Source organism: Eretmochelys imbricata, chromosome 8 (genome assembly GCF_965152235.1).
Source record: "Eretmochelys imbricata isolate rEreImb1 chromosome 8, rEreImb1.hap1, whole genome shotgun sequence".
Lineage (NCBI taxonomy): Eukaryota > Metazoa > Chordata > Testudines > Cheloniidae > Eretmochelys > Eretmochelys imbricata.
Window position 1 is genome coordinate 13,846,803 of NC_135579.1, and position 14,713 is coordinate 13,861,515.

Here is a 14,713-nt window from a genome sequence, read left to right on the forward strand (position 1 = left end):
TAAAGATTATGGTCCGCCTGAGTTGGAGCACATGGAATCTTTTATTATGGTTTTATTATTAAGTGTATTTATTTGTGTGTGTTTTTTTTTTAAAAAAAACTCTGTTAAAAGAACAGTGTTTAGGTTACAAAGTAAAAAATTAGAAAATCCCAGACTGATGGTCGCCCGTACAGTCTTAATTCTGCCTCCTCCTGCTGAGTGCTGAATAAGATCAGAGTTCTGTGGGAACAAGTACTGTAGTGTGTGATCATATATTTAGAGATAGCATCATAATGCACAAGGGATCTCAATTAAGGCTGAAGGAGCCCCAGTCCCATTTGAGGGGATGGGTTTCTGGGGCTATGCACTTGGGTGTGTGGGAACTTGGCCGAGCTCTCTCTTAGAAAGGAAACTGTAGCTCCACGTGCTGCCCTCAAAGACGGGGGGGACATGAAGTGCTGGGGCCAGGTGTTGGGTTTGGGAAGCACCAGGGGGGAACTTTTAGGGACAGGGAGCCCAGCGTGATTCCTGCCCCATGTGACATCCCCAGTGGGGTCCTGTAACAGGTCTAGGAGTGAGGGCACCCCAAACTAACTCGCTTCCACCCTACCCCTCCTACAGCTGCTCTGGTTGCTCCCAGGTGTTCCCAGTACAGTGTCTGCAGTTGCTTGGACGGTGACCTGTGTCTAGTCATAGAAAGTTGGTGTGCTTAGTTATTATTCTGGCATGCGGACGAAAGAAGTTTTCTTGAGAAATGGACATGAGAGAAGGAAAATAGTATTTTTCACAACAAAAGCTGAATGGAATTTCTTGGGATAAGGAAAAGGCACTACCCTAACTAAGGGGTTTCCCCGGGCAAATAACAAGGGTCTGCTGCAAACAATGCAGGTGTGAGAGTTTATCAGGAGTGACGATCTGGAACAGCCTTCCAAGGGGAGCAGTGGAGGCAAAAAACCTAACTAGTTTCAAGACTGAGCTTGATAAGTTTGCGGAGGGGATGGTATGATGGAACTGCCTGCAATGACATGTGGTTCGTCAGCGACTGCCAGTAACAAAAATTCCCAACTTCTGGAGATGGGACACTAGATTGGGATGGCTCTAGTTACTACAGAATTTTTTCCCCCAGGTATCTGCCTGGCAGGTCTTGCCCACATGCTCAGGGTCTAACAGATCAGATTTGGGTTCGGGAAGGAATTTTTTCCCGGGTCAGATTGACCAAGACCCTGGGGGTTTTCGCCTTTCTCTGCAGCATGGGGCACAGGTCACTTGCAGGATTAAACCAGTGTAAATGGAGAATTCTCTGTAACTTGAAGTCTTTAAACTGTTATTTGTGGACTTCAGTAACTCAGGCAGAGGTTCGGGGTCTGTTTCAGGAGGATGAGGTGCTGTGGCATGCAATGTGCAGGAGGTCAGACTAGATTATCACAATGGTCCCTTCTGACCTTAAAATCTATGAGTCTAAAAGGACTCAAGAATCCTTTATAAGGGAAAGTGTTAGGCAGCCTAAACATAGGAGTTATTACCGGCTTCCCCTATAATACAGTGCCATAGGTATACCTGGTGCCTTATTAACAAATAGGTCTGATTAGGTTATAACTCCCAGGTCCTCCAAAAAGGCATGTGAGTGAGTTCATACAGGTGAGTAGTCCCATGAGGTCAGTGGGACTATCAGTGTGTGAAGTTAGTCATGTATATAAGGGACTGCAGCTGAATAAATAGATGAACAATGAATTCTTTGACAAACCATCAGGGAAACAAAATTACAGAGGTGTAGGGAGTGTTGACCAAAAATATCTTGCCTCCAGATTGCCAAAGTTCAAACCTAGTGGCTGTTAGCAAATGTGCCTCAGCTATTCTCATCTGCTGTCATGAGAGATGTCATGCTAAGGTAGCTGTTCGGGGGCTTATTCCTTCACCCACTTACTTCCCTGGTCCTTCTCGCATGAACAGAGAGCAACAATACCCAAAGTCCAAAGGTGCAAACAATTTGATGTTTATTGGGGTGAACTTCCAGCAAGCATGATTCCAGTTTCCTTCCTTAGTATCCTCCTTCCCAGCTCTGACACCACAGAGACTTACACCTGTGTCCCTGTTCCCATTCTTGCCCTTAGCCAAACATTATTCCAATTTCTGCACCCCCATTCCCTGTTCCCATTTCCCCCTTTAGCAAAACATGATTCCAATTTCCACACCCCCATTCCCTGTTCCCATCCCCCCACCCACGCCCACTCACTTCCTCATTGACTACAGATTATATAGTAAAACTTGAGTTCTGCTTAGCTATTCCTTAACCAATCATTTTCCTGAAATTTAACTAACCAATCCTAACATATTGTAACATGATTATGTAACCAATTATATCCCACCACTTTAATTAGTTTACACCCAGCAAAATTAATTATACAGCAGACAGGAACAATCACAGAACCAGACAGAGATTATACAGACAAACAATAGCAAAGTGGGAACCATAATGACAAAACAATACAGAAGTGAGGATTTCACATCCCAGCTATTGATAAGTGAGTTCTTGCCAGACAGGATGCTATCAAACTAAGTTTCCTTTTACATTTTCTAGGCACTTCCCTTTCTCTGGAGGTGATAGGAATACAGTCCTGTCCTGATAGTGCCTAACAGCCCAATAGCACCTTATTTCAATGTGATTAGTTTGGAATGGGAGGATGTGACTGTTTGCTTCCCAGCTTATGGCTGCCTCTGCTGCTTAGCCAAAGGCCTTAGCCTAAGAACAGGGCCTCAGACTGTCACAGTAAGAGAAGGCCCTTACACCGGCAGACAGTGATTTTGATTCTTTCTTTTATACCTCTAGAACTAGCCAAGTGATAAGAATATACCTAAATTCTTAACGTACAGGCCTTTGCAGACAGGCCTGAATATCTATATCCTAACAGTAGCCAATACCTAAACCAAGCACAATTTTATACATCAACGTCTTGAATTGCACTGGAGGTCACAAAAACCTGGCTAACAGTGACAAGATTTACTTCAGAGAAGAGGTCACAAGCTCGTGGCCAGAGGCCGATTGGAAAAAAGTGTTTCTGGCCACCACCACTGTCTGTGAATTGAGGTGCTTTGGGATGCCAGAAGCACCTCTGTCTTAGGAGCTTCTTTGACAAAAGGTGGGCATACCCCTATCAACTAATGTGAGCAGACTTCCTGTACCCTGTAGGTGCTTCCCCTTTAGAGCTAGCTGGTCAGGAATTTTTCATTGACAAATGCCAGTTCACGGAGACTGAAACCATTTATGAACAGGGTGGGTTTCAGTGAATTTCTTGACTTAAAAAAAAAAGTTAAGAATATTTTTTCAAAACCGTTCAAAGGTTTTGCTTCAACATTTTTGAAAGGAAAAATTCCATTTTTCCTGTTCAAAATGACTCTTCATTTCTAAATTTCAGCTAATCAGACTAAAAACAAGGTGTGGGGGAAGTTTTAGGTACTGCTCCCGGCCCATGCTGTTCCTGTCCCATGGATAATGGGAATATTTCAAGCTCTAGTTTGGCTATCTGGTAACTTTCCAAACATGACGTTAATTTAGAAAGTGAAAAGTACTCACTCAGTCTTGTTCCCTCTTCCTGTATCTGGAAAAAAGCAAAGCACTTGAAGCTCTCCTCTGGGGCTCATATGGTTTGATCAACTCTTTCTTTTTTGTCCTGTCCTCTTGTGTTCAGTAATAGTATTAAAAATTAGCCCCTTATGCATGCTCCATCGGGACAGAATTCACATTCTCCTTGTCTCCTTTTCTCTCAGTTTCTGTGATGCTAAAGCTAATAGTGTACACTTTACTTAATCAGGACATGTTTAATCGGAATGTCTCTAAGGGAAATGACTTAAAGCAATGATAATTTATAGCAATTACTGATGCTTAAATAATTCTTCTTAATGCTTTCAGTTGATTTAGTGGTGCCTTATGCCTTTTGAGTGTCTGAGTATCAAGCTGGTTCCACTGACTTTTCTCCCTGAACAGCTTTCAGTCTTAGCAATCAGTCCTTAGTTGTAGTATATGCATATATAGTGTATGAATTGCTTCAAAGCTCTCCTGTTAGGTAATATTTAGAAGCAAGACCGAGTCACAAATTTCAGAGGTGCTCAGATAGGCTACTCCGGTTCAGCCCATTACTGAAATAGTCCTCAGTGGCAAAGTTCACATCTGAATCCAAGTTGTCCAAAATCTTCTGGAGTTTTTTGACTCAAGCACATATTTTAAAGGAGTCAGTTTTTAAAGCAAATAATAATTGATGCACTGTAAGCTTTTCACAGCTGCACACTGTAATGTTCTTGCAGAGCTAAATGAATCTCAGAGCAACTCCTGAATAGCTTTGATAAACAGGCCATGAAATCAGGACTGGCAAAGCCTACTGAAGTAATAACATTTTCCAGGTTACAGTGTAGACAGGAGAAATAATAAGAAAACAGTGACAGCACATACTCCCAACGTGTTCTGCCAATGCGCAGAGTGATTGAAAATGGCAAAATAATTGCTGAGAAGCACCCGTGAAATGTTTTGTGAAATGTTTTCTGCCAAATTCAAACCTGGCACAAGTGAGTACAACTCTGTTGATGTCAGTGGACTTGCACCAGGTCTGCATTTCCCCTTTGACTCGAGAGAGTGAGACATGAATCCAAAGAGCTTGCAGAAGAGTTGTATATGGGTGAGTTGCATGCAGTTGTTATAGACACCACATTGCTAGGATGTAGAGTATCAGAAAGGAAGGGTGCCCAGTGGTTTAATCTGGGATTTGGGAGACCTGGGTTCAACTCCCTGCTTAGCAACATGCTTCCTGTGTGACCTTGGGCAAGTCACTTAACCTCTCTCTGTCTCAGTTGCCCATCTGTAAAATGGAGCTAATAGCACTGCTCTACCTCAGAGGGATGTGGTGAGGGATAAATGCACTAAAGGAGAGTGATCACTTTAGATATGTTATTACCAGCAGGAGAGTGGGGTGGGGGGAGGTATTTTTTCATGCTTTGTGTGTATAAAAAGATCTTCTACACTTTCCACAGTATGCATCCGATGAAGTGAGCTGTAGCTCACGAAAGCTTATGCTCAAATAAATTGGTTATTCTCTAAGGTGCCACAAGTACTCCTTTTCTTTTTATCCCTTCCTTGGCACTCCACTGAGTATATGGGTGCAAAGTCTTGCCTGGTGTAACTCAGTTTAGTCACACCAGGGAGGAGTTTGGTCTATGGAGAACAGTGGAAATAGCATTTTAATTAGAGATAGGCTCAAGCTACAAAAAGTGGATCAGAATCTGGATTTTGGACATCCTGAGCTCAGAGGAGGTTGAATCCAGGGCTTTGGTTTGGCCAGTTATAAGGACGAGGGCCATATGCAAGATGGACTTGGATTGAGGTTTGGATTTAGAAAATCCACAAAATTTAGGGTTGTTTGCTTCAAACTGATCTCTAACTTTAATAAAATATTTCATGCTTCTTGGGTCCACTTCTAACTTCAGATCCTTAGGAGTGACTCCAACAGACTAATGTGAACTGCCCTGGAATACAATGGGTGTTGTACCTGTGGATGTGAGGATAGGAGCCTCATGTTGCCCCTGTACTTTAATAAACATTCTTTATAATTTCTTTATATGTAATGGAGAATTGGGAAATGTCTGTATCATTTTTCATCCATATGGTGCATGCCTCTGTGTTTCTGTTTACGATGGTTACTGGCTGTGAAGTTAGACCAATTAGGGCTGTTAAAGCAACCAAGAAGGAAAAGCAAAACAATGACACAGAGAAGAATCCTTGAGGAAACAATAGAAAAGCTGTTTATTGGGGAATCCCCACACCTGACTCTATCCAGACTAAGAATTGTTTACTTTCCCTAAGGCTATGCCTAGGATCAAAGAAGAAGAATAAACTATTAGACCAGGGGTTCTCAAACTGTGGGTTGGGACCCCAAAGTGAGTCTCAACCCCATTTTAATGGGGTCACCAAGGCTGGTGTTGGCCCTGGGCCGAGAAAGTTTGAAGCCAAAGCCCAAGCCCCACTGCCCAGGGCTAAGGTTACATGCCCCCTTCCCAGCGCCCTTGGGCTTCAGCTTTGCCCTGCCCCCGGGGCAGCAGGGCTCCCCCATCCTGGGATAGTATAGCAATTTTTGTTGTCATGGTGCAATGAAGTTTGAGAACTGCTGCATTACAGGATCCCTGGCCTAGAGAAGGGAAGGGGGTGAGCTAAGGGGTGTGTGTGTGTGTGTGTGTGTCCCAGTGAGCGTCAGGAAACACACAGAGCCAGAGAGAGCATGCCTTGAGAAGGAAAGTCTGCTTTATACCAACCCAGAGATGGACATGACTGGGTTAGATTAAATGGACCAAAGCCTTCAAGAAACGTTTAAGAGTGAGGTGAGGGGAAATATGCAATAAACGGTTATTGTTTTTACCATTTTGTGAAAGACTCCTGCAAACAAGCAAAGGTAGGAGCAGCCCAAGGGAGTAGTGAGGGATCACAAGAAGCAGACCTCAGCTGCTTAGCACAGTGTTTCTGGGCTGGAACCCAGAGGAGAGGGTGAGCCTGGGTTCTACCAACTGCTCCAGGAAAAGTGGTATAAGCCTTGTGAATAAAGGGGCAGGGATTACTGAGTTGAGACCAGGCTTGAAGGCCTGGTATAAATTCAATACATTTTAGATTTTCATTGAACTTTTTATTACCCTGGAAGGGGTGAGGCTCTAAGCGACCTGGTCAGAGGGCCAACTTACAGGAAGAGACAAAGCACCAGATGGCCTGAGCTCCTGCCAGCAGAGGGGCGACAAACACAGGAGGGGCACAACAATGAGTATATCTTCTACACCTTCGCTCTGCATGCCTTGTGCCTTTGGGTGAATGACTAAATAATGCTTCCTTGTGAAGCTGGTGCCAGGGTCTGTGTCACTGCAAATTTCTATTGTCACAGGCTTCTGAAGAGAATCTCTTACTGTTGCCAGATAGGGTTGGTAGGTGTCCGGTTTTTGACCAGAACGCCCAGGGCCGCTAAAAGTCTGGTCAATGGGGCTAAGGCAGGTTCCCTAGCTCTGTGTGGCTCCTGGCAGTGGCTGGCATGTCTGGCCCCTAGGCACAGGGTCGGCCAGGGGGCTCCGCACGCTGTCCCCACCCCGAGTGCCAGCTCCACAGCTCCCATTGGCCAGGAACTGCAGCCAATGGGAGCTGTGGGGACAGTGCCTGCAGGCACGGGCAGTGCACTGAGTCCCCTGCCCCTCTGCCTAGGAGCCAGACATGCTGGCCGCTTCTGGGAGCCGCTTGAGATAAGCGCTGCCCAACTGGAGCCCCCGCCTCGAACCCCCTTCCCCAAGTCAGAACCCCCTCCAGTACCCTAAACCCCTGCCCCAACCCTGAACCCTCTCCTGCACCCCTAATCCCCAGCCCCACCCCAAAGCCCACACCCCCAACTGGAGCCCTCACCATATCCATACACCAAACACCTGCCCCAGCCCGCTCCTTCCTGCATCTGGAACCCCAAATTTATGGCCCCACCCCTGGCTGGAGATCTCACCCCCTCCCACATCCCAACTGCCTGCCCCAGCCCAGAAAAGTGAGTGAGGATGGGGGAGAGCAGGAGGAGGAGGGATGGAGTGAGCAGGGGAGGGGCCTCAGGGCAGGGCGGGACCTCAGGGAATGGGGCAGGACCAGGGTATATGGTTTTGTGCGATTAGAAAGTTGTCAACTGTATTGCCAAACCCAATAGGGCCTGTTGCATTCATGCAGTTGGGAAATGGGGCACTGGACAGCCAGGTATCCCATTCCAGAGTGGCTGAACTGCATGATTCATGCCCAGAGAGGGGTGAATTTAATTAACCCTATCTCCAAAGTGGTGTTCTCAAGAGGCAATACAAGGAGTCTAAAGCACAGTTTGCCCTGTAACAGTGATATAAGCTATGAAAATGTAATACTGAATTCTTCATTGTAGAAGAAATAATGATAGCTAAGTGGGCGAGGCCTTAAAAATGCAGTTCTGTTTCTTAGATGTCAATATCAAAGATGCCATAGTTTTGTTTGTAAGGATAGGAATTTGCCCCAGTTCCTTTAGTTAAAAATGCCATAATTTCCCCCTTTCCCCAATGATTGTGCAGTTTGCTACTCATTCTGCTGATTGTGATGATAAATGCCACTGGTGGTGGTGGTGGTTTGTTCTTATCCTTGTGATCAGTTTGTGCTCTTTTAACCTGGAGGAAAGGATAATGCAGCTATGATGTTGTTCAATAATATTGGTTCTCTTTGGTTAGTACTCAGTAGCGTGACACCATAATACTGTTCAGGGCAGATCTTTGCTGGACAATTCCCCACGATGGACATGGCAGCAGCAGCAGGAGTGGAAGTAAAAGCAACATGATGCTCTTCTAAATGCCTTTTGCTGGATATGATAGGATTTGCAAAGCCTCTGGAAGTTGCTGCTAGTGGCTGTTGCTGACTTTGTCCATCTCTGGTCTCCATTGTGGTTTGTGTTCTGTTTTGGAACTGATCTGTGCTGCAGTTTAAGGGGCTGAGTTTCAAATCCTGTGTGTGCTCAGATCTCTGTAGTACACCATACTTTAGCAAGCACCATGTCGGCGGGGATGGGCTTTTCAAAGGATGAGGCAAGGTGCGATGAGTTGTTACATTTCCATCTGATAATTCCTTGCAGTATCTACAGGAAAAATAGTGATGGGGTGCCATTTAAGACTGTGGCTGCTTGGACCGTGAGGAAGGAGTGGGTGGCAGGTAGAAACCCCTTTACAAAATCCTAGTGATGTATGTGCCACTGAAATTTGTGCACACCCGCACCTTGGCCACAAGTGCAGCTCTGATTTTTATACCTGCCCAGCAGTGCACATAAATAATTGGAAGGGGCACCGTGTGGATGTGTGATGGTTGCTGGGTAGGTGTAGGCACAAGCATCATTTAAAAACATGGCAGCAGGTTGAGTGGATGAGACTTCCTTGGGATAGAGAACACATACGGAAGGGTAAAAAATTACATTGGGTCGATAGCTGGTGAGGTTGTGAAGTGAGCTCTCTGCCCAGCAGATCCCTTCCAGCAACCCAGTTATTCAGGAGTCTAATTGCTTAGTGGTATTTATACAACAAATGAAGCATCCAATTAGCTCCAAAGTGTTCCAACTCCAACTCCAACTCCAAAGTGTTCCAAGATATGCCAGCCCCCATGGAGTTTGTGTTCAAACACTCATTCCCTGTAAATGTCTGCTCTGCTTCATCTGGCAACATGTTCAGAGCAAGCTCCTGGTATAAGAATGGCACTTTGGTACAGTGTTCCCATTCTTTTCGGATTTGATATATCTGATTGCACTGACACATTATGATAACGTTTCTTTATATACGTAGCTGTGCTCTCTTTTTGGCTCAAGTCACAGCATTCATGGCACTGTGCCACAGCAAATTAATTTTGCAAATAGGTGTGTAATGGCTCAGTGATCTGTTGCCAAATTCCAAGTCATTCTAGGGTGATTAAGTCTAGGCCAGAAAGTTTATGAATTTTAAGATTAATAAATGGGAAAGAAGCATGGTTCGAGCACAGGGACGGGATTCAAGAGTTCTGCCACTGCCTCACTGTCAGAAAGGTGATATCTCTGGGACGAGCGAGGGGGGTGAGCCCCTGCTCATGTAGACGTACTCTTCTTGAGCTGGCGTGCTAAATATAGGAGCGTGGTTACAGTAGTGCAGCAGCAGCAGCGTGGGTTAGCTGCCCCAAGTACGTACCCATGGGGCTCCGGTAGGCGGTCGTACATGCTGCCACTGCTCCTGCCGCTGCAGCTATGCTACTGTTTTTAGCCTGCCAGCTCCCCAAGAGTCAATGACAGGGTTGTCCTTACCCAGACGCAAAGCACGCAGCTGTGTACGGCACCAGGAAATGTGGGGCGCCAAATTTCCTGGTGCCCTGCGCAGCGGTGTGCTGCTCCAGCCCCTGCTCCGACCTCTTGCCCGTGGCCCCGGCCCCGCCCCAGCCCTGCCCCCACTCCCCTGAGGAGTGCAGCAGGGCAGGACCTGCACTCATGGCGGTGGGAAGTGCAGCAACCCAGCGCCAGCCGTGCCGCTGGTGAGTGCTGGAGGGTGGTTCCCCCCCGCCCTACAAGCCAGCCCCACCCCCCTCCCTCCCACAGAGGCCTGCCCCACCCCCCAGAGACCTGGGGCCCCACATGCAAACCCCCCCCCGCGGGGGGAGGGGCTGCGTAGGGCCCCAGAATAGCTGGGGATGGCCCTGGTCAATGATAAAGGCTCATTGGGAGCAGCAGCTGACCCTTAACTTCTGTGTGCCCCCATGGTAAGATGAGAATGAGAACACTAACCGGCCTCACAAGGACATTGCGAAGCTTCATTAATGAATATTTGTTAAACAGTCTGATATCTCTGAATGAAAGGCATTATAGATGAGTAAAGAGTTGTTATAATTAATTACATACAAAAATTATATTCGAATATTCAAAGCACTCATATGTTAGGTAATGCCAACATTTATATTTCCCATGTGACCTTAACTCTGCCCTCTTATGCACATGCATTATGATATAGTATTTAATTACATGATCCCTTAGTACTTTTACCCCAGGGCCCCTGCCTCAGTGAGTGCAGAGGATGGATGTTCCTCAATGAATGAAGCAGCTATACAATCTTCTTAATGTAGGACCAGATACAGAGTCCACTGAAAGACTTGCATTGACTTCAGTGGGCTTTGAACCAGGTTTTCACTATGTGGATTTATACTTCAGAGACTTCACACCATGCAAACCCTGCCCTGAATGACTAAGGAACTGATTATGACTCTTATGGACAGGGTTGTTTGGGCAAACTCAGTATCAGTATCACCAAATGGCCCACCTATAATAATAAGATAAATTTAAAAAACAGATCTGGAAGCAAACCAGACAGATTTATATTCCCTACTTGTGATATTCATCTGGAACACTGAAGAGGAAAAAATATGATTGCAGTAGCAAAAGCCAAAAATATATCAGGATAGCAAAACTGTTTGATTACAATGGGTAAGGCAGTTTATTTTTCTCTAACTAAATGTGTGACAGAAAGAAACAGAGATCTAGGTGCCACTCAGAATGGGAATCAGTTGATATGATGTTGGAAAAAGTAAATATAAATAAGCAAAAGAGAAAATTGGCAACCCAGTATTAGCACAACAGGGTAAACAGGTGTGTGTAAATTCAGTTCTCGTTCCTAGATTAAAAGGAGGAAGGGCCAGGAGCTCTGTGGAGATAACAAAAAGGAGAGGGAATTCTTTGCATCTCTCTCCAGCAGTCCTCCTGGTCACTGCAGGAAGTTTGATGACAGGTGCTGGAGTGGTCTATATCCATGGGGGGAGAGAGGCCTTCAGAAAATGTAGGGGGTTGACAGAAGGGGAAGAGGGATCCAAAGTATCTTCTTGATATTAGTCTCAGCATGGATCTCTCTAGGACATGGATTGGAAAATGCCACCTGAAGCAATGAAGGTAGGTCCTGCCTGTATGCCTTACATCTAGTTGAATCATGGTATTTTTAGAGGCTCTGAGCACAGAGGTGCCAAAAAATATTCTGAATGGATGTGTCCACTGTCAAAGAAATACATCCCACCTTGTAGTATTAATCCAGTTTTGATTGGAGTGGGGACAGATAGGGAAATGCTCCTTATTTCCTCCTGTCTTTTTCTCCCATCAAAGTGACCAATCAAACGATGCAATCTAGCAACAAAGAGGATGGAAAATCTGTCCCTGAAAGAGCCTCTTCTCTATGAAAGAAGATTTACTTTGAGTTATTGTTGTCTCGATGCACACCAGATCTACCTAAGCAATTTCCGCCTGTGCTAAGAACAGACCCCAGAAAGGACAATAATGGGCCTTAAATTAAAAAGTTTTTTAAAAGCTGATGTCTAGAATTAAACTGAATAAGAACCTCTGTCATAAGCCTCTTAAGTCAGAGTAAGATGCTCTCCAGACTCACACAGAGGGAAGTCGTTGGAGAACTGCCTTTCATGCTTTTACAATGCTGCCTCAGTAGGAATTTCTAGGTCATAAACATTGAGTCTTATTCTTTGCTCAAATACACCAATGTCACTCCAGAATAATTACATTGAGGCCACCGTTTTTACTGAAAGCAAAATCTGGCCCTGGACTGGATAGTATCTCAGGGGTTAGCACGATCACTTTCTGCTTCAGTCCCACGCAGGGTGATAGGTACAATCAGTGCCATGAACCCCAGCTGCATTTAGGTCTTTAAGGTTGTCACCTTCTATTATTTTCCCGGTGGCCAATTTATCAGCTTGTGATGGATGTAAGGTTCTCTTTTTTGTAGCACGTTGCCAGTGAGATAAAATACTTACTATCACAGTGTGTGTCATGCCTCATTTGCCAAAAAGCCTTACAGTTTTTAGTCAGGGCAATGCCACCATTTACATGGTGCAGAGCTCTAGAGTGGCATTTATGTATGATCATAAAGCGTTGTAAACTCAGGCTTGCTAGAATTTATTTTTCCTTATCATTGGGTGTCTGTATTTATTTTATAAGTGTTGTTAAGGAATATATAGTAGGAATATAATCTAATATGGGTGGAGATTATTAGGCGTAATGTAGCTGCTAATCAAAACTTTGTTATCTGTATGGGAACATGTTTAAGAGCTTCCTTGAGGTAGGATTTATTAAAAATGCTAGCTATTACAACAGGGAATGACTATAGGATCTCCTTAAAGCATAGCATCTGAGAGCTAATGTCTGCACAGACAGACTGTCTTTGATTGTGCCTTACTTTTCCCTTTAGAAGTTCAGTCCTTTACACAGATCAAGGTAAAAATACATGGTCAAGTAATGCAATCTTATGTTTTAGGTGACACTTGCACAATGGCAGACTACAGCCGTCTTAAAAGCATACTCCTGGACCTTCAAGCTCATCACCACAGCCAGCTGAGCAGCCCTGTAGAGGACAGAACATCCCAGAAGCGCTTGTTAGTTGAAGACATGTTTAAGTACTTGGATATAAACAGTGACGGGCACCTCAGCAGCTCTGAACTGGCTCAGGTGGGTTTATCGCTCAATGAAAATTGGATTATGAAATGGATTGCATTTTTCATTCAAAGTGTAAATTGAATATAACACAGCCAAATTCTTGTGAGAATAGTTGTGTGTAACTGTTTGTCTAACATTAGGTGAAGGAAGAAAATTCTACTGTAGTATATAAAAGGTCTTTTCCCCTCCTCCCTTGGGAGACCGAGGCATTTTCTCAAGCAGTTTGGGATACTTTACAAAGAAAAATATGGCAGTTTATCCAGGCCTCTCACCATCCCCTCCAAAAATAAATCCCTCGCTATTTACAATCATTCCTTAAATTCTTCCAGTTTGCTGACAAATATAGACTTAATTTGCATTTAAAAATAGATTTAAATTAGAAAATGAAGCTTGCCCCTCCACCACCTTCCAAACACTGCATTAGTGTTACAGTAAGTTTAAAATATTTGAACAGCTTTGTTCCCCCCACATCTCTTTGCAGTTACTGAAGTGTTGATTATTGAACATTATAAAATGAGAGAAGATGCAGAGTCTGCAAAAATAATAATCTTTAATTACCAACATGCTATGCTGTTTGAATTAATCTAATTGGTAAAGTTAACCAAACATGGAGCACTGAGAGTTGAACTGATTTCCATGTGTACTCAAGGTGCAATCAGTTTCCAGCAGGTGCCAGAACGGAGGTACTGAGAGAGTCCTGACCATGGAGGTTACCCTGACCTGAGCTTGGTACCCTATGTACCAGCAAGAAGGATTTATATACTCTGTGTTCCTTTCGCCAAAGCTTGCTGGCTGCTGGCTATGAAGCAAGAAGAGGAAGGCAATCACACTACACAACACACAGCATTAGATACATCACATGTTCTGTGCCGGAACACTATCACCCGCTAAACATGTAAAGGATCTCCAGGCAGCCTGGGCCCCAGAGGTGTAGTATGTCAGCTCACAATGGATGGATGTGCCCTAGCACTCACCTACCATGCCTCAGCCATGGATAAATAGTCCCAGCCATAGACTAAATGGTGAAGGTGGCTATCCTTTGGAGCAGAGAAGCATAACTTCTCAAAGTGACAAATTAGCTCCTGGCTATGGGTCAAATAGCTGCATCCAAGCCAGTGACCCTGCTTGCTGCAGGTTTCTGTACCAGTTAGTCATTTGGCTGGCTGGGATGAGAGAGTGGGATTGGCCAATGCACAAACCCCTCCCACTTAAACCCACTGCCAGCAGGAAGCTTGTCTCCCGAGTCTTAAGTCCTGCTGTGATGCAGGAGTGGCAGACAGAGGATGCTAGTGGGAGACTAGTGGTGGTGTGGATGTGATGGTCACTTGTCATAGACACTGGAGTAGTTGCGTTTGTATCCTCAGAGCAGCCCATTTTGGGGACATTGCTGCTCCCGCCCCCCCCCCCAATCCAGGAAAAGGGGAGAAAAGTTGTTTGTATGTTCGTAGACTTTTAGCAGGGCATTGCCTGTCAAAAAAACTGGGGTTGGGATTTTAGGAGCTCCAGTGTTAGAAAAGTGTTCAGAGAGTAAAAGTTGCATTCTGAATGGAAGGTGAGCATCTTCCGAAGAATTGTTAAAGAATAAGAATTCTCTGCTGTAAAGTTGGATTTGAGTGCATCATAGAATGTTAAATGATAGCCATGGGCCGTGGGCAGAAGTGAGTTTGAAAAAGCCCACAGGGGAGCAAGCTACAGAAAACAATAACAGTTCCACAGGTCTCTTAGCACGTTTGTCTCAGCTCACC

At 44.9% G+C, this 14,713-nt stretch overlaps 1 protein-coding gene across 1 annotated transcript in view; it reads left to right on the top strand.

The window, feature by feature from the left end:
- FSTL4 (follistatin like 4) overlaps positions 1-14,713 on the top strand; it is a 470,937-nt gene that overhangs the window by 257,295 nt on the left and 198,929 nt on the right. Inside the window, exon 4 of the mRNA XM_077824942.1 lies at positions 12,790-12,980. Within this exon, the coding sequence (XP_077681068.1) occupies positions 12,790-12,980 (191 nt within the window). The remainder of the gene's footprint in view (positions 1-12,789; positions 12,981-14,713) is intronic.